Here is a 20,654-nt window from a genome sequence, read left to right as displayed (position 1 = left end):
TAAATGAGCAGCTGGTGGGCTCCTCTTAGGTTCTAGAGATGAAGTTTATTTCTTCTGTGATGCATACAGGAGAGGAGTCTGTAAGGGGTTCAACTGGGTCTTTCCTAACAATACTGAATTAAATTATTGGCATTTGACAGGATAAAAGGAGAAACCTGCTTATCTATTGTATTTAAATTCTGTAGTGAAATAAATGCAGAGGTAGATGACTTGTTACTTCACAGTACATTTTGTAACCCTGCAGTACAGTTTGGCTCATTTCTTACAGAGCAGTGGAGGGAGTGGGTTTTATTGTATTGCTGATTCCTGCCTGCTGAAATTTGCATCTCCATTTCCCAGGTGTTGTTATAAAATAAAATAAAAAAGCCTGTCTTGTACTTCAAGCTTCAGTTTAGCTCATTTGGTTAAATACCAAAATGAGGCAGTCATTTCACCATGAAGTAGAATGTCTGACCAAATAAGTCACTAATTTGAGCAAATGTCAGTTGGAGATGTGCTTCATGTGTATTAAATGAGTTTTAGAAGACTATATTTTAGGCAGTCTGAAAATGACACCTACTTGGTTCTGTATTGTAATTTATTGGTGAGATGCCTTGTGAAAACTTGTTGAGAAATTGACAAGTTTCCTTATTAACAGCATCTTATTACCTAACTTATATCATTACTGATCATGTTTTTAATTCCTTCTCCCCTGTATTATACATGGTGAGTAAATCCTTATCAATTAAAAGGAAGTAGGTGGAGTTAGGGTGGGACAAGGGGTAGAAATTACATCATCATTGAGAGCCTATGTGGTGGCAGGCTTCAGAAGGCAGCAGTGTTCTGTTGGGGGTAGCTTCGGCTCTTAGAATGTGTACTTTTTATTTGGCTTTGTCTCTTGAAGCTTGCTGGATTCTCCATTACAGATGACTCTGTATTCTCAGAAAGGCAGCAGGTTGGCATTTTGAAGGAGCAAGCATGGAAGAAAATGGAGAGGGCCACGGCCTTGCAGAGGGCAAGATTTTATCTATCTGGATGATTTTGTTTGTGGTGCTAGTTTTGTTGCCTTCAATGTTTAGAGTGTCATTGGGGATTTCTCATTTCTATGTGAAAATTGTAATAAAAATGTTAGAGGTAAGTTGAGAATTGAGTTAAAAAGGTATGTGTTTACTACAGGATATGTTTAAAAAAAATTAAAATCAGTACTTTTGATATAGATACCATAAAAGTCAGTAGAAAGAATACCATTAACTTGGATGTGTTTGCAGCTTTAACTTACATGATAGTTGTTTTGAATGGTGTCTTTAATGATATCTAGTTATGCTGGGTTATAATTTGGTACCAGTTTGAGGTTTTCTTGGGTTGAAGCAGAGATTTCATGATATATAGCTTCTAGTTCAAGCTGGTTAGACTCCTTCATGCTATGCTCATGGCAAGACAAATATAAATAAAAAGATGTATTAGTTTATTGGAGTTGGTAAGAACAAGAACATGCATTTTTAGATGTACATAATTTTCAGTGGTTTTATTTGGATTATTTTATTTATATAGTATTAATGAATACTGTTCTAGGTAAGAATACTGACTCTGTTTGCTTCTTCCAGTTATAAATCCGGGGGATCCAGCAGTCACAAGTTCTGCTCTATGAGACTTGAGGAATCCATGCAACCTTCTCAATGTGTAATTTTCTAAAGATGAACAGATCATGGCTAAGATCCTGATTCTGCTGATATCACTAAAAGTTTTCTGGGGTTTTTAATAAGCCAGAATTGCATTTAATTTTTCAAGTATAACTTAGCATATCCATCAGCGGCCAAAAGTAGGTGCTGTGAGTTCATCATACTGAACAGTGAAGCATTTCCATTTTCCAGTAGATTAACTTAGTCTTCCTGGTATAAACTTGCTTTTCAGGAAAATACTTTCTACTTGTGGCAGAAAACTTATTACTAGTATTATTACTATTATTAAGCTGTTAGCCATCTATTTGTGTAGTAGAATGTGTCTGTAACAATGTAATGCAGTTAATATCATGATCATCTTACCTTGCCAAGCCTGTCTTATTTCTGTTTTATTATAATTCTTCTGTCTTTTTATTTTTAAATACTGATTAAGAGCTCTTGGGCAGGGATTGTCTTCAGCTGTGCAAATGTCATTTAGCATAGTGGACATGACTGCAAACTTTAGAGGTTACTTGTTTTTTTAGATACTGATATGAATGGGAAATGACTGCCTGCTGTGGCTATAGGTAATATTGGCTTTTATATGTAATTAAAAAAAAAAAGTATCAGTCAGTGGTATGCTAATTAAATTCTTATTGGTACTCTGAGTAAGAAGCTCGTGGCACTTGTATTCAATTGTGGAATTGATTTCATCAGGTGCTCTCATATCAAAAGCAATCCTGAGGAGGTCTTTGGACAACTTTGCTTCTGCAGTTGGTAGACATTAAAATAATTTGTTTTTTTCCCCCTGTGCATTTCCCAATTTTGAAGGACACTTTATCCTCTCAGTGAGTTCTTAATATAGGGATGTACTTCTCTTTGGAAAACCATGTTGAATATTTTTCTTTCCACAGTTTTCATAACAGCTTATGAGCATGATAATTTTGTGTTCACAAAGTGGAGGATTAATTTATCCAAAAAGAAGTAATTAACTGTTATGCAATCAGATACAGCCTTTTATGTCTAGTTCCCCAGTGCCACCGCAGCTAATAACAGGAAGACCACAGCTCCATGTACTGCAGTTCAGGCTGGCTTGTTTTGTTCTTTAGTTGAAAGTTGTTCCTTAACTCTTCTGTAGGCAAAAAAAGGAGTTTCCTCTGTTTTCATCCTGTGATTAATTTCAGCTGTTTTCTTTGAAGCATTGTTCAAATGCTTCTCACTGTGTTGAAAGAGTAACTAAAAGCTATCTTGGTGGGAAATGTGAGGGAGAGAGGTTGGAGGGAACGTTAGGTCCCCTTTGCTTACACTGTGGCCCACTTTGCTTTTTGGGAGTAAGGGTAGGGCTGGGAAATGCTGGGTTAAAGCTTGCGCGTGCAATTCCTGGGTTGCTTCTGGAGTCCTGGGGCTTATTCACCAGAATATGGCTGAAATTGTTGCTTGGGATACAGTTAGCTTTAAAGCAGGCTTATATGTGCCCTTTGTTCAAGAAATTAACAACTTGACATTTGCAGCCTAATGGAGTATTGACGTATTTCTAGCTCTGACATTATCTGCCTGAGATCTTGGTAATGGGGTAATGCTCACAGACCATCCTTGGTTCCTGTTGCTAGCCTGAATAGTGAAATAGGATGCCTTACCAGGTGGCTATGCTGAAAATGCTAAGAGCAGATGCTTAGTTGTGTATTAGAACACTACTGACTATATCGCAGGAATATCAGCACTCTAAGAATTACCAAAAAACTAGTTGATGTTTCAACAAAAATCCAACCTTGAGCACTATGACTGGATTCTTCACTGTGGTGCATTCAATTTAGTCTGTTATGTAGACCAGCAAAATGAATAGAAAACTTCTCATGTGAGAACACTTCATATTTGCTTCTTTCAGCTTTAAATGACTACACAAATTGGGAGGCAGAGGGAAAATGTTTTCTTTTCCTCTATATTTTCTCTATTTGAGAAAAATATGAGTAGAGACTGAAATCAAGGACTTTAAGGTCAAAAGATTATTTTCAAAATTGTATTTTCAAAAAAGCATATCTGTAGCCCTTACTGAATTTGCTGGGAGTTCTAGGTGTTTTAGGATAAAGCCCAAGTTTGCAGCTCTATTACTAAGCAATGAGTAATGGCAGTATATGATAAGTAATTTTGATTTCCTCGCTTCATGGATATGTTTTAACAGTGTGAACAGTGACTGGAACAACTGGGCAAGATGTAATTTATTTATGGAAAGAATTTGTACCCTCTGCTGCTTCTCCAAGGAATCTAGATATTTGCTTTTCAGAAACAAACCAAACCTTTTTACAAAAGCAACATTCGGGGTTTGAAAATTTGGGGGATGATTGTTTCTGTTTGTGGGATTTTTGGTTTTGTGGGGGTTTTCAATGGTTTTCTTTTTTGAGGATGTATGAATAATTTAATAGTAAAAGATCTCGAAGACAATAACTTCTCAATTGCATAACTGTTAGCCCATAATTGCTATTAGCACCATTCATTTGTCCTTAAAATATTTCTCAAAATGATAAAAATTAATTTGGTTTGGTTTCCAATAAGGTTATTCTTTCCTATATGCTTATAAGCTTTTATTTATGAAATAACGTGTTTTCTCTAAGCTTTGTATTTGCTTGTGTGTAATGGGGTTTGGTGGAAATGACGATATCAGCAAAGCTGTGCTAAGGACATTATTACAGCTCTTTAGTGTTGCAGCTGCAAAAGAAAATGCATTTTAGAAGGAAATCTACAAAATGCTCTTGCATTTGATTCTGTGGAGAGTCAAATAAACATGTTAAACAGCTGTAGCTCCACTTGCCAAGAATCTTCTGGAATTCTATGAGATCTGAGCTTCTGTATGAAATTGGAGCGTTGTTTCTTGAGAAATACTCACATGTAGGAAAGACATCGGCCAGCTAGTAATTCAATATTCTTGGAATTGACAGCTCACTTGTACATTGATGTAGCTAACATGCTAGAAACTCCTAGATGTTGCAGGCACTTAAGCTAGTGGAAGCAGCTCACTGCTGTGCTTTCAAACACACGGTTATCCTGAGCTAGCCACTGCATCAAAAAACAAATAAATGATACTTGTTCTTCGATCCCTAAAAAATGTTTGGGATCCTTCTCAAGCTATTTCATCTGCCCCCGCTAGAGCAGCCAGGAGATTTGTGAGTGCTTTTCACCATCTGATTGTGGACAGTCACTGCTTGCACATCCTCTCAGACCTGCTATATAATACGCAGATCATTTGATCTGAGTTCTTGTTTGGGATGTGAAAGGGGAAATGAGGCCAGACAGAAAGGATTGTTGGATGAAAAGGTCGTAAGTGCTTGATCTTACATGCGGACTTTAGCTTGCACTAAAAACCTACTGATCTTCTCTTTGTAATTATATGGGAAGTTTTTACGCAGGGTAATTGCCCCAAGGCCTTTGTCATGCATGAGAAAAAAGCCAAGACAAGTATTGAAAAAAGCCAGTGTAATGAGTGATTAGAAAAAGCTTTTTATGACAACATGAGAACAGGTAGTAAAACATGGGAATGTAGAGGAAGAGGCAAAAATGAATTATTACACAGTACAGAAAAATGGAGTACTGAACAAATACTGAGCTGTATTTAAACGGAAGAAGGGAGAGAACAGAGTGAGATTTTAAAAAATGAACACTCCATATTGTATAGGTTTTTTGTATCATGTACTATGAAGAGAGTAATTAATATAATGACGTATTAGGCCCCCTTATTTAGTTCAGAATGTAATTATAGAAAGCCTCAAACAAATGACCTGTTAGAGTTAAGGTGTCAAGTCTTCCGTATTCCAGCAGGAATCACCTACTGGATGTTTGGACTCCTTGTGTCCTCATCACTTCAGAAATTTGAGGGAGGGAAGCACAGCACCTTGCTTCTCATTTGGTCAGTGAACTTAGGAATGAAGTTGCTCTATTTAACAAATTCTGGGTTAGTTGCAACATCTGTGTTTTTGAAAGGTATTTAAAACATCCTTTCATTACTGTTTTGCAACAAAGACCAGTGTGACAGCTTTGTCTCAATACTTTGTCGCAAAACAAAGGTGATCACAAAGCCTTATTTCATATTATAAAAACAAATTAAACATACAGATGTCACTTAATGCAGAAGAACATATAAACTACTCTGCTGGGTCAGTCCAGAGTTTGACCCAGACAGATAGCCTAGCTTTGACAGGCATCAACTTAATTGCTTGATGAAAAGCCTAAGAGCTGGTTGATTGTACAGCTGTATTGCCAGGAATACCTCCCCCCCCACCCCCAGCTGCTTGTTGCTTCAGCCTCGCATGCTGATTCACGAGTTAGGAGAGTTTTGTGTCCCTTGATGATTTTCATCCATGTTTTTATGTAACTGCTGCCATTTCAGTTGATCTCTGGCAATATGTCCTGGACAATGAACTCCACAATTTAACTGTGTTTTGTGGAAATATGTTTTACTTGCTCATATGTCCTGCCCAACACTTTCATATGATGCTTCCCAGTACTTGTATTAGAAGGGAAAATGGATAATTCCTCGTGCTCTGTGCCAGTCCAGAGTTTGTAGACCTCTGTCATATACTGTCTCATTTGACTCTTTGCCAAGCTAACAAGCCCTGTGTAACCATTCACCTGTTGAAAGCTCTTACTCATCTGCCTTGTCCTCTGTATTTGTAGCCTTAGCTGACTAGTTACAAGCTGCCACTTTTGTCCCACTGTTTCTCTGTGTGATGAGGCACTAGGTAATAGTCTGGCAAGACTTTATACTTTACTAGCCAACTTTATAAATTTTTGTTGGGTTTTTTACTTGCCTTGCTCATTTAAATTAGTTAACATATTTTTGTGAGTCAGCTTGGTCAGTGATGATCACCTTTTTTCTACCTGGGATTCAAAAGCCAGCCTCCTTGAGGTATTCCAAATCCTTCAAGACAGTATGAGCAAGCTCATTTCTGGCAGTGCTTGCCAACAGACAGGTGCCTGTTCATGTGGGAGGACTGTGATAGGCAAGATAAGGGTAGTAGACAGGAAAGCAGAGAGTAAAGGCTTTATTTGCTAAGCTAGGTGATCTTTATTTTTTTCCTCCCTCACATCATAGAACTATCCTAAAGAATATTGGGAAAGGGGTGACAAGCAGTATGTTATAAAGAGGTTAAGTTTGCCACATGTCTGCCTTTGCTCTCTTTTGCAATGTTCTTGTTCCTGTGCTGTATACTCTTTCATTTCTCCGTGTGTGGGCTGCTGTTTTCGTGACATCTCTTGTCTCCCCACTTCTGAATGATTCTCCATGTATTGCAAAAGATTGAGACAGATGATGTACCAATGTATGTTCCTTAGGGAATAACTGGAAAGTATAGACAAGGTGAAGATTGGTATTTTTTTATGGTGTTATAACAGATGGTTTGCATGGAGTTTAAAATATCACATCACTGCCTATTCTATTTTCCTCCTTCCCCTCTAAGGATAACTATATTATCCTCGTTATGCTGTGACAAATTGTCCCTTTTTGTTATAGACTTACACTTCCAATAGCTACAGAAGGAGCTGGTAGAGAACACACAAAACTTAAGTATGGCAAAAACCTAGTTGACGTTGTTGGCACATGTAACACATTGTAATGTGGTGACGACTATTTGAGATCAAGCTTTGTGGTGACTTAAGTGGCTGCACGTGTCAGTGAGAGGGAAATAAACTGTTTAGGAAGAGTTTATTGTGAAGCAGAAGGATGTATCATCATCTGTTGTAGGTGGGAAGCCTTAATAGCTGGTGAGGACATGAGTTAAGTGGGTCATCGATTCCTTAATAATGAGCAGAGCCTACACACAAGCATCCTGTGTCCCTTGTTAGGGCAGATACCTTGATGTAAATATGGGAAGATCTAGTCCTCACAAGAGTTACTATTTATATGTGTATGATGAAAACATTAAAAACCATGAAAATGTCAAACATTAGGCATATTGGTATATTTGATTTTGCTAATAAAGGAGTTTTATGCTGCTCTGCACAGGGAGGAGAAACTTGGTTTAGCTCAAAAAGGTAGACAGGTAAGGGTGAAAGCTCATTACCAAAACTACTATTTCCAAAAATATTATGGATATGAAATGGTCCCTCCTCTGTCATCTTTTAACAAAAACTGCATGCCCTAAAGCTGAGGTAATCTCTATTATTCTTCAAAATCCATTTTTAGATCTACTTTTTACAGCACGTCTCTAATGTTAGTGATAATATTTTGTATCGTTCTGTTGCCTGAAGCTGAGGAAGAGAGAGTTTTGGACCTATGGACCTCATAGAGTCTCTTGGGTAGCTCAGTAATTTGTGGGGGCTTTAGGTTTTTTTTGTTTGTTGGAAAAATACCAAAACCAAAGCAACAAAAAGCCCCAGGTAAAACACAACTGCCTGTGTCCTGAAAAGAAGTTTGAGCCAAACCATTTTTCCTGACAATGGCAAAAGGTAGTCTATGTAACAAATTAAACAGGAGGCATGCAGGGCAGCCTTCAGGCTGAACTTGAAAATGAAAATCTAAGACCTGGCTTCAATAAAAGAGGCTCATATAGTTCACCTAAGATGATAACAGAATGCCTGGAAATGACCAAATGAAAACCATCAACATCTACTTTTCTTGTTTTGGGAACAGTGGGCCACCCTGCAGATTGAAGAGGGAGTAAAAAAGCACAAGGCGGTGACACTTGAAAATTTAATCTCCACTGGTAAGTTCTCTGAATGAAGGTGACACAGCACTATTTGTCTTGTAAAAAGGCAACTATTTTAGTATCTCATCTAGAAAAGAGTAAACAGAAACATAAATTGCATCTGATGTTAAGTAAGAAAATTGGAATGACAAAAATGGATTTTGGGCAAATAACTGCTGAAGTTACAAACCTACAAAAGAGACCTTAAGTATGGTATAAGTAAGATAATCTGTGAATGATTGAGTCTTCTGAATAAAAGGTGTTAGAGACTAGTGTGAGTAGACAGACATTGTTGATAAGCATTTGGGAAGCTGTCCCCATTTTCATGAGTATTTTGTACTTTCTGACTCCATCAGCTCTCTCTTCACAAGATTAGGAGGAATTGTATTCTTTGCCCTTGACATTGCTCTGTATGGATCCTCTCTTGCTTCTTGTAACTCCTAGCACACGGAAAGTCAGGGTGTCTCAAGTAAAGCAGCTACACCATCCCACAATTTGCACTCTTCTCCAGGCATGGGGATAAAATGTGAGAGAGTAATTTTTTTTCCTCTCCCCAACTATTTTTTTCTTTTTTCTTTGACTGAAGGGGACTGGGTTAAGTTCTCTTAATAATTATTTTACTTGTAGTGCTATTTTTAGTCATTAGTCATGTAGACTGGTTTGTCAGCTAATGAATTTCAGGTCTGATGATTTCCTGGACGTTGAAGGTTTTAGTGAAGTGCAGCTGGAGAAAAGTTTTGTGATTCAGATCAGGGGGTTGTGTTTTGATTAAGATAAATTAGTTTGAATAATGCATATTTAATGTCATCCAATACCTGCTCCCCCTCCCCAAAAGCCAAGCAAAAAAGCAAGTCTTAACTAGTATGAATCAATACAACTTTAGTCACTGCAACCAGCCAGATAAGAATCTAGTCTGAGTGACCTCAGCAAACATCACTGAGACTGGCTGTGTGGCCGTCCTATGAGGTGTAATTTTACAGATATGGAGCATGAATATGTTATCATTGTTCCTGCACAATGCTTCTGTGTTACACTGTGTATATCTCAGGGGAAAAATGTAGACACTTTGAAGTTTCTTGGTAGTGAAGTGACTCTTAAAGTAGAAGGGATGGGGGAAGAGAGAAGGCTCTGAGGAAAAAATACCAGAGGAAAGTGATATACCTATACAAACACTGCCGGAATTTGAGTGAAGGCACCAGAAGGTTTGCAAACTTGGCAGTGCACTGTTGACATTTCTAGGTGTGTGTACATATGTTGTTTGGTGGATGGCAATGAAGTAAGTTGTTGTGCTCAAGGCTTTATTTGCAGCTTGTTCTGAATGATTTTCTCCTTTCTTCAATTTAGTGGTTTTATATGGTATAGGATTAGAGAAGTAACTTACGGAACTAAATGCCAGTACGTAAATGAGACATAATACAAGTATGGTGCTCTGAGTAGGAGAGCTATTTCGAAAAAATATGTGTATTTTACTCTCTTTGGAATCCATATTGTCCATTCCACTGTGTGGAAGGAATCATTTCCTCATGCAGGGATAATCCAGAGAGAGGAAACTTCCATGGAAGAGGAGATTGCTGACCAGCACCAAGGATGCTTCAGCCTTGCTGATGTTATGTACTTCTCCAAGAAGGGGTGTGAGGCAGTTGCAGAAGATGAAGTCACACAACGGTTCTCCTCTGAGGAGCTGGTGTCCTGGAACCTCCTCAGCAGAACCAATGCCAGCTTGCACCATGTCAGCTGGCAGCTGAGCGTTGTGTGGGTCATGGGGATCCTAATTCGCTATTGTCTCCTGATGCCTTTTCGGTGAGCCAGATGTAACTTGCTGGGATTGGTTTTTCATATTACTTTTTACAAAAGATGTGAAATAACATTTTATTGGCTAGTGCAGAAAGGAGAACCTGGCATGACTTTGTCTTCCAAGATGCCATTGAAACTCAGTTATCCCCAAATGAAAAAAAGTTGCTGAAAATGTATGTTTCTCATGTTTCATATGTTTTATTAGTAATTAGTTTGTTTTTAAAATGCAGCAAAACTTTACAGAAAAGATCTGGAGATCTTTGTTATGTAAAGTAACAACTGTTTCAACAGAAAGGATCAGGCTCTACCTGTCAGAATAAGAGACAAGGACACTGTACACTGAACACGTGGGATTTGAAGCAGAGCCAATGTTCTTGGAAGCACAGGGCTGGATGGGAGAGTGATATCCACTTGGAATGTATTAAATTTTCAGACTTTTAAGCTTTTCTTTTAAGCAAAACCAGCCTTTTATCATATTGACCAAACAGTTACAAATATTCATGTGTTCTTGTAAAGAGCGGGAGCTTTTAAAATTTCTTATTCCTTTGATGGAGGACAGTATATTCAAAACATAGTTGTAGTGCATAGAGAGATTTCATACCAGTCAATGACATAGCAGAGCACATATGCCTGTGTGTAAACTTACATATGCAGCTTAAAAAGACAACATTTTTTTAGAAATGGCTTCAATATTGGTTAGCCATTAGTAACCAATGACTTTTAATTTTCATTATTATATAGTAGCTTACTACTTGGGGTAGAAATACAAACTGAAACTTCTGGACAGGCTTTTAAAAAATGAAATGATGGGTCCCTTTTGGCACTGAGGAATCTCACCTGCATTAAAGAACACTAGCCACTACTCACCGTCCTCTTTGAACATGATGACTTCTTTACCACGTGATAGCTTCAGATCTGGGGACGGTCCTTTTTTGGAAGATAGGCTCCAAGCAGCACAAGACTTTGTACTTGGTGCAGGGCTGAGTTGAAAACGTGTTCATATTGTCCTGTTGGCCTTAGCTGGTTTGTATTGCTAGTTAGGTGCTGTTAATGGTGGACGGAAGCATTGTGAAATGGATCAAAGGGTTAAAGAAAAGATTTTTTTCTTGGTTGCTCTTCCAGTTCTGCTTCTTAGTATTTAAATAAGACTTTTTTTACTTTGTAGCATCTGCTTGGCTGTTTTCAGTATCCTCTTGCTGGTCTTGGCCACTACAGTAGTAGGACAGTTTCCAAATGGCAGGTTGGTGTTTGCTGACAGCTCTTTTTATTTCTTTAAGTATTTGAATTAGTGTGTTGGAATATTAATCTGCCTGAGTCTGGAGGATTAATGTGGACTATCATGAGGTGATTTTTCTTCTCTATTGTAAACTTATAGAGCACTATGAAAGAGAGAGTATGGCAATGACATCTGAAAGTGGGCATGCGACGTAAGCCAGATAGATACTGATGGAAGCATGTTTTAGAGTGGAAAATAAAGAGTATGCTCTACTTGAGTCGGAATAGGGCAAGTAAATCATCTACCCTGAGCAATTCCATATTAATACTGTGAGATATTTACATCCTGTCAGTGCAAAAAAACCTCAAATGTGATTCACCAGCTAAATATCTTTATATTTAATGTTAATGAATGAGTCAATAGCAGTTGCTTCCAGAGAAAATGTATAAAACCCCTGACTGTTATCTTCTCTGCTTTGAATCTGGTAGGTTTAGAATAAATTACAGTAGAAGAATGGACCAAGAATATCTTTGATATCCACTAAGCTGCTCCCGGGTGGCATTGTTAGTGCAACTGAATCTTCTTAGTATGGTCTCTGTAATAACAGAAGTTGGGAATAATTTGGAGAACTTATATAATATTGTTTTATGAGTGACTGCATAGAACTGAAAATGTATGTATGGCTTCATTTCTTTTAGAGTTAAATGCTGGCTGAGCAACCAGGTTCAGATGATATGTGCCACATTAGGTGTCCGATGTCTGGGTGGTCTCATTCATTTCCACAACAGGTGAGTGGTGCCGCTCTGCTCTCAGTGGTTTGGGATCGATTTATTATGGTATTCAATGCCTCAAGTTTCAGAGTGGGATTCTTATTCCATTACTGCATGGATACTGTGATGGTGCAATTTGATCCAAGAAGCCGTTTAGATGATCTAGACTCTGTCAAGATGTTTACATGCCCTTCTGTGTTTTCTGTTGTGTATTGGCAGGGTATGCAAGGGTGGAGTAGTACTGTGATCTCAATTAAACATATTTTTCTCAATCTTTGCCATGAATGTGTTATCACATGCAAGAACATTACCATAAAATGTTTGACTGTTCTATTAACTGATTTATATGGTAACTAATTCTTCGCAATCTCTCCTAAAGTTATGGATGGTATTTCAGTAAGTTTTTGTAATATCTTGCTTGCTTAGTGGTAGAGATTTATGTAGAGGCTTCTGAGATTTTTTTTTTGTTTGTGCTTTAGAAAACAAGCAAAGTCATGCTCTAGTGTCTTTGCTTTTAGAGTTTTAGCGTCCAAGTAGTCTTTTACATCTGCCTTATGAATGGAGCAGCTAAAATGCCTACTTGAAGTATTGTATTCTCAGCTAAAAGGAAACTGGTTTTGGTGAAGTGTCAAAACTACTGAAAAGTGAAGGGGCTCTTGAAAGTATGAGGAAAGATGACTTATCTGCTGTAATGTACTGTCAGATGTTTTAATAAGCAGTAATATGGATATTAAAATGTTTCGTGTTCTATTTTCTGTGGCTCTGCAAATGAGCTGTATGCCAGAAATGCTTTTGTCACTGAGAGTCTCAATTGTGGATGTATGCTCACTGGATGGGTCACCTGATGGGGCCTATAGTCTGGAGAATAAACATTAAGTAATTACTTTTACAATTGTCACTGCAGGGAAAACAGACCGCAGGAAGGAGGCATCTGTGTAGCCAACCACACGTCTCCATTAGATGTTCTCATCCTGGCCAGTGATGGATGCTATTCCTTGGTATGAACAAGAGAGTCAATAAAATATTGGTAATGTTGAGATGCCCATAGATGTAGCATTGGGTAAGAGGATAAACTTTCTGGGAGAAAGAGAGGGATTTGATAGCATTCAGGACAGCAAAATAGTAGACTCAGCCAGGTGTGTGCACACTTTTGACCAAGATTGACATAATTTGTGAATGAGCTTAGAAACTGATGCATCAGTGTTCACAATTTTATCATTTAAGTTGTGTGTGTGTTTGCATAGTAACCAGTTTCTTTTGGGCTTGCAGGTTGGCCAGGCACATGGAGGGCTTCTGGGACTTATTCAAAAAACTTGCATGCAAACCACTCAGCATGTTTTGTTTGAACGCTCAGAAATGAAAGACCGTCATCTGGTGAGGAAAAAGTAAGGTAGTGATGTGTTTGCTTAATTGTCCCATCAGGTCTAGTAATTGTGAGGTCTAAGTGCGAGTTGAGACTGTTCTCGCCCTGCATCTTTCTTTGGTGGGCAGCGGTAAGTTGTCATCACTGTAACATTTAGAACTGCTCCACCAATGAAGGTGCAGGGTGTAGCAATTGTCTACTGAACTTTTGGTCATTTGCCCTGTCACCTCTAGGAATTTCCACAGTCACAATCACCCTGCCTGCCACAGGCAGGAGCCTGTTCATTCAGTTTCAGGGATGATGATTCAGTATGACAGAACCCCCATCAGAAATTGGGGTTCTGTCAGCACATCTGCTTCCCAGATCAGGCCTTGCCTGGTACATTTTTCATCAGCTCTGAGCATTGAAGCTGGTTATATCTGCTGTGAGTACAGGATAAAAGAGAGCTGATCATAGGAAAAAAACCAACAAACACAACCCAAAACCAAACCAAAGAAACCCCCAAAACCACCAAGGTATCACATAGCTGCTGGAAGAGCGTCCTGGAGAAGTGTCATAGTATCGCAGAATCACAGAATGGTAGGGGTTGGAAGGGACCTCTGGAGATCATCTAGTCCAACCCCCCTGCTAAAGCAGGATCACCTAGAGCAGGTTGCACAGGATTGTGTCCAGCTGGGTTTTGAATATCTCCAGAGAAGGAGACTCCACAACCTTTCTGGGCAGCCTGTCCCAGTGATCGGTCCTCCTCACAGTAAAGACGACTTTTATCATGTTCAGATGGAACTTCCTGTGTTCCAGTTTGTGCCTGTTGCCCCTTGTCCTGACCCTGGGCACCACTGAAGAGAGTCTAGTCCCATCTTCTTGACATCCACCCTTTAGATGTTTATAAGCATTGATGAAATCCCCTCTCAGTCTTCTCCAGGCTAAACAGACCCAGCTCTCTCAGCCTTTCCTCATAGGAGAGATGCTCCAGTCCCCTCATCATCCTCATAGCCCTCTGCTGGACTCTCTCCACTAGTTCCCTGACTTTCTTGAACTGAGGACCCCAGAACTGGACACAGTACTCCAGATGTGGCCTCACCAGGGCAGAGTAGAGGGGGAGGAGAACCTCCCTCGACCTGCTGGCCACACCTTTCTTAATGCACCCCAGGATACCATTGGCCTTTTTGGCCACAAGGGCACACTGCTGGCTCGTGGAGAGCTTGTTGTCCACCAGGACTCCCAGGTCCTTCTCCACAGAGCTGCTTCCCAGCAGGTCAACCTCTAACCTGTACAAGATCTAGCAGCATACCTCTCCTCGTGGGCTCCTCCACAACCTGCGCCAAAAAGTTATCAATGCTCTGCAGGAACCTCCTGGACTGTGCATGCCTAGCTGTGTTGCCTTTCCAGTAAATATCAGGGTGATTGAAGTCCCCCATGAGAACCAGGGCCTGTGATTGTGAAGCTACTTCCAGCTGTCTGTAGAAGGCCTCATCAACTTCCTCATCCTGATCAGGTGGCCTGTAGTAAACACCCACAACAGTGTCACCCATATTAGCCTGACCCTTAACTCTAACCCATAAGCTCTCAACTCATTTTTCATCCACTCTTAGGCAGAGCTCGATACATTCCAGTTGCTCTCTCACGTAAAGAGCAACTCCACCACCTCGCCTTTCTGGTCTGTCTTTCCTAAAAAGTACATAGCCATCCATGACAACATTCCAGTCATACAGGCTATCCCACTGTGTCTCTATAACTGCACTGAGATGCTGGCCCTCTGACCACACGCAGATGTCTAGTTCTTCCTATTTATTCCCCATGCTGTGTGTGTTGGTGTAAAGGCATTTCAGAGACGTAATTGAGCATTCCCTGGAGGGGGTGCAAGAGGGTCCACCATAGCCATACACACCCTTGAGATGGTTAGCCTTCTGGCTCTCCTCTTGGGAGGCAGCTAAGAAATGTATGTTTGCTTAATGCCTATATTGCTTTCCAGAAGCCTGCAAGTATTGATTCCAGGCAGAGACAGCACATTGAACTTTAAGGACACGAACAGGATTGACTCAGTATGGCAGTTCTTACATTCTCAGATGTTTACAGAGACTGTTCTTAGTCATCCTAAGTTTCATGAAATAGAGTGTAACACAGATAGCATTAAGTAAGTGTCTATGACCATTCGTCCTTAGAAAAACGGAGAAGATTCCCCTGTGCTGGATCATTCTTTCCTTTTTTTGATATCTGATGGTTTTTGTACTCTAATGCAGACTGGAGAGGAACTGCATGCTCTTGAGTCATAGGAAAGACAGGTATCTCAGAAAACAACAGATTTTGTGTGTCAGTAATCTGCTTAGTGGTAATACATTTGTTTCCAAGTGATGCAGCAAATGCCATAATTTCTAATGCAGGGAATCATTAGATAATATAAAACTGATGTTATGAACCTAGAAGGCATGAAAACTTGAAATATAGAATATACTTAAGTCAAAAAAAAAGTTTGGCTGTGTTCATAGCTGGAACCTGTCAATAATAAATGGGAAGTGATTTTTACATGCTTCAAGTACCACCATTCTCTGGCTTCATGTTAATTAGGTTAAAATGATGAAATAAAATTGCATACAGTTTTGTAGAAAACCTTCTTTTGCAATTAGCAAGAGAGAACCTCTGAGATAAAGGCCTAAAACTAGCACACATACTGGCGGAGGCTACTGACCGGCAACAGGCAATTGGGCAAGGGCTTTTCCTATGTGAGAGGCAACAGATGTTTAGATTCTAGGCCAAATACAAATGTGAGTCTTCTGTGAAAATGAAATATATTTTATTTTCTCTCCACAGAATTAGAGAACACATTGCAGATAAGACCAAATTACCCATTTTAATTTTCCCGGAAGGTAGGAAACAACTGTATTGATTTTATTGCTCTTCTCGCTTCTTGCCACTAAGCGCAGTTTATTATACCCAGTCTTTACATGTGAGGTGTTTGTTTAGTCTGTAGAATTAATTAGCTTTTGAGAGATACTAAAAGTCAGATTCTAATATTTTATAACAGTTTTAAGACAATCTGTTTGCTTTAGTGTGTAGCATAATGGAAGAGATAACAGGCGCTGGGATTATGCTTCAGAACTAAAGCTTACTTTCTCCTTTAGCAACTTAAGTCTCCTTAAGACAGTTTAGGATTCATTTGCTGATACTTTTCTTAGAGTGGATTAAACTCTTCATCTGTTTTAATTCTGGCCAGGTACCTGCATAAACAATACATCAGTAATGATGTTTAAGAAGGGAAGCTTTGAGGTAGGAGGGACCATCCATCCAGTAGCAATCAAGGTAATGTATCTGCAGTTTTCCAAACACGGAAGGATTATTTGCAGAAGCTTCTCATATCAGAGAAGCTGTTAATGTGTAAACCTTAAAAGGGGGTTTGGGTGAATGCAGTGTTGAATAAGCCCTGAGAAAATGGAATCTTTTCATGGTATGCAATATCTTGCAGTTCAGTGCAGCATGGGAAATCTTCCACTGAGTGTCTTTACAGCTGGTTAGGAGCAACCTGCAAAGCACAGTTGCAATTGCTATGCTGCGTGTTTAGTTCTGCCTGCTCTTTCTGTTCTATGGTTCCTGGTTCTTATGTGCTCTGGGGATAAAGGCATTTTCTTGGCACTTTCAAGGCTCTCTGAGTAGTTTTAGCCAAGTCACCCTAGCTCTAGATATTTTAGTTACTTTTTTCTGGAACTATAATGTTGCCTAATCTTATGGAAATTGTTAAAACTGGTGTGACCGTTTTCAAGGAAACGTTTGTAGTCAGTGTATCTGTAGATGACAAGGTCTCTACATTTTGAGTAGATCTATCTGGTTATAGTTGAGATGTATTTCAATGGATCTGTCACAGTTTGAGGTCCTGCATTGCTTCTAGAGTTTAACTGTTATAAACTTAAATGTTGAAATGTGGAGCTTTACTCTGAATTTACTGCTGCCTTTTAGAGGTGTGATTAGATTTGCCGCTGATTTAACAAGTTGAACTGTGACTTCATGGCCAAAAATAGCAGCTTATGTGATTTAAACTAAGGTAGAAGATCATGCCCTTTCACTTACTCTTCTTGTCTTCCAGTATGACCCCCGCTTTGGAGATGCGTTCTGGAACAGCACAAAGTATTCCATGATGACCTATGTTTTTAATATAATGACTAGCTGGGCTATTGTCTGTAATGTGTGGTACCTGCCACCAATGGTCAAAGAGGTACTTATGCTTTTGTATGTTTTGAAAATGCTCATAAAATTTTGTCTGGGAGAAAGTCTGCACTATTACCCACGATCTATTGGCATTATGTTTGCGAATCTTTATTGACCATTTAATGGACAAAGGCCAGAAAGCAACACTGTTGTCTTAAAAGTGAACATAGATTTATGTGGGTTATCTCCAAGCAAAAATTACTCTTGCAGAGATTCAGACATTTCTGCATCATGCTCCCTATTGCTCACAAACAGCTTCTTTACTTGGGTGCTGCTGCCTTGCTTTCCTCTGCTCCCAGAGACTAGAAAAGATGTTAAAATGTGGTTTTATGCTGCTCCTTGGCACAGACCTCCCTTTTTTAGTCCAGAAGTGATATATAGATTCAAGCCTTCTCTTCATTCCATACTGGGGTGCTTCTGCCTTTTGTGTCCCCCCTCTACCTTCACCTGCACAGCTTCTTCCCACTTCCTTGTTTCTCAGCCCTGCAGAATACCCAGCTAATCCTTTGCCCATTGGCTTTACCCCACAACTTGGCACAGCTGCTCAGCCCGCTGCCCCTGGATACCAACCTGATGCGATGAAGTGGCCAAGGCCTTTGCTCCAGCCATGCCCCTGTTTGGTACGGCCTACACCAGTCTCTGCTCAGCCCTAGTCTTGGCAGGGAAGCTGCTGTGGTGCATGTATCTTCAGTCCTCTGCCGTTTGGGCAAACAGACTCCTGTGAACTCAGTAATTCACTGACCCTGGATGCACCAGACCCCAACCCTATTCAAGGCACCCTGTCTCCTCCAAGGTGATCCCATCAGTGTGTTCCCACCTTCATACTGATACTGAAGTACTGGGAGCAGGTGCATCCGCTACTCTGGCCAAACCTGTGACCTCATGCTGTGTGTTGTTTGAGATTACCCCAGAAACCACAGAGCCTCCCACTTTGTTCTTTTCGGCATGGAATGGTGGCAAACCAGGAGGCGTTTCCCCAGGACCAACTGGAACTGCCCTGCAGGTCACATCTGGCTTGGCATAAACCCAAGTGCCTGCTGCCTGACAAAAAGTATCTCTTTAAGTAAGACATGGAAGAAAATGTTTAAGTTGCAAAGTAAATAATTAATTTTATTTTTATTTTTTCTAGGAAGAAGAAGATGCTGTTCACTTTGCCAGCAGAGTCAAGGCTGTCATTGCTGCTCAAGGAGGAATGTCTGTGCTGCCTTGGTAAGAAGTAACACCTTCGAGGTTGGGTTTAAAGCATATTTAGGTATTCTGTATTCTGAAATGTTAGCCTGGAATCTTTTAAAACTTCTTCCAGACTTGCTTTGCTTGGACTGTAGTACATCACCCTTGCTGACTCTGAGTCAGAAAATGTTACTTTATTCCTACAACAGTTCCACTAGAATAAATAAGCTGCTATAGTATAAAAAGAGAAATGGAGCTGACAGGTGGATCTAGCCGGCAGGTAGTATTTGGTGAAAATAAATTATTTGTCTGTTAACTGCTGGATTAAAGGAAAGGCATTGTTTGTGTTGTGTGGTATGTCTTGACAGTACAGATCATTTAGTGTTGTATTGCAAAAGCCAACATTTAGGGTCAAAACTGCTTTGACTCTGTGGTCTAAATATTGTAATGTTTTTCTGCCTTAACCCTGAAGTGAGCTCAAGGCTGTTTCTTTTCTGTATCTTTCAGGGATGGGGGATTGAAAAGGAAAAAGGTCAAAGAGTCTTTCAAGGAAGAGCAACAGAAAAAATATTGCCAAATAGTAATAGAAAGTGGATCTGTGGGAAACAGAAATGTTTGTTAAATGATATTTATTTTATCTCAATTTCCCATGACTTCTCTCCACCAGAAAATGGGCTATTTTTTATACTACATTTGACATACTTCTGTTCCTGTAAGATATTTTGTATATGACACAGCAGGGGAAACCATAAAGAGATAGTATTTTGTATTAAATAAGGATATAATTCTATAAATAGGAAGATTTACAATATACTAATAAAATTCACTTTGAGTGATAAGAATTGGCAATAAAATTACTTAGGTTCATTAAAACACCATTTAAAAAAAATAAAAATCTTTGACTTACCCTGAAAACTTAAATGGCAACTTCTTAACTCATAAAATACCTCTGTTGTTCTAGCCTCTATCAATGACTTGGACTAGCAGTTTTCATGTGAGGCACAGTCACTGTGTTGTTGTGGAGATATATCTCCTGACGTTAGAAGACATTAAGCAGTTCACCAAAATATATTTTCTGAATTGCAAGTTGGAGAGGAAGTGTTGGATGCTGGAGAGAGAGGCAGTCGCTGACTTTCCCCTCCACGTCACAAGACCAGGGATGGCAATGTAGAAAGTTTTCCAGGGTCCCACAGATGAACAGCAGAACAACATCCAGGGCAGCGCATCCCTGATGCCTGGGTGTGTGATGCTGGGATAAATTAGTCACAGACAAGTACAATGTTGTAGAAGAATATATCATATTTTAAAATTATATTGTGTCTTCTGATTTTGCTATATCCCTTTCCATGTCTGTTTGTGTGCTTTACACAAATTAAAGAAATACTATGATGTGACCTTTGTTGTAATTATTTCTGGATAGCCACCTACTTGTCCTACTGCTACTGATTTGCTTTCTGACAAGCCCACCCTCCAGAAATAAATAGATCAAGTGCACTTAAGCAATTTGAGATGGAAATATTTCCATCACCTATAGTATTTCTTTGTATAAAATATTTGCTCTCCTGTTAAGTAGCTCCCACATGGAAGAATCTGGCAGAGATGGAGGACCCATTGTGGTGAGCACAAATACACCCTGCAGAAAGACACGTGCACAGGCACAGCACTACCCAGCCCTGGAGAGCCTAGAAAACAAATATTCAGCGGAGGGGCTAACAGGGGGGGTGATAACTGCCCTGAGGCTGCATGGCACAGAAGTAGCACAGAACTGAGCTCTCCAGTGGCCTGGCATATCATCCCTGGGTTTAGTTGCTACAGGTATGTGAGTTCTCTTGG

The 20,654-nt window shown here is 39.6% G+C and overlaps 1 protein-coding gene across 1 annotated transcript; it reads left to right on the top strand.

Moving 5' to 3' along the window:
• The first annotated feature begins 957 nt into the window (after positions 1-957).
• LOC104639615 (glycerol-3-phosphate acyltransferase 3) lies at positions 958-19,571 on the top strand. Its single transcript, XM_010307748.2, has 12 exons — positions 958-1,113; positions 8,257-8,329; positions 9,841-10,111; positions 11,271-11,345; positions 12,020-12,109; positions 12,996-13,089; positions 13,361-13,476; positions 16,263-16,318; positions 16,666-16,751; positions 17,530-17,658; positions 18,781-18,860; positions 19,329-19,571. The coding sequence occupies exons 1-12, from the start codon at positions 958-960 to the stop codon at positions 19,441-19,443; spliced, it is 1,341 nt and encodes a 446-aa protein (XP_010306050.1). The 3' UTR covers positions 19,444-19,571.
• Positions 19,572-20,654: the final 1,083 nt, after the last annotated feature.

Source organism: Balearica regulorum, chromosome 4 (genome assembly GCF_011004875.1).
Source record: "Balearica regulorum gibbericeps isolate bBalReg1 chromosome 4, bBalReg1.pri, whole genome shotgun sequence".
Taxonomy (NCBI): domain Eukaryota; kingdom Metazoa; phylum Chordata; class Aves; order Gruiformes; family Gruidae; genus Balearica; species Balearica regulorum.
Note: the sequence above shows the minus strand (reverse complement) of the source record. Positions and strands in the feature narration are given on the sequence as shown.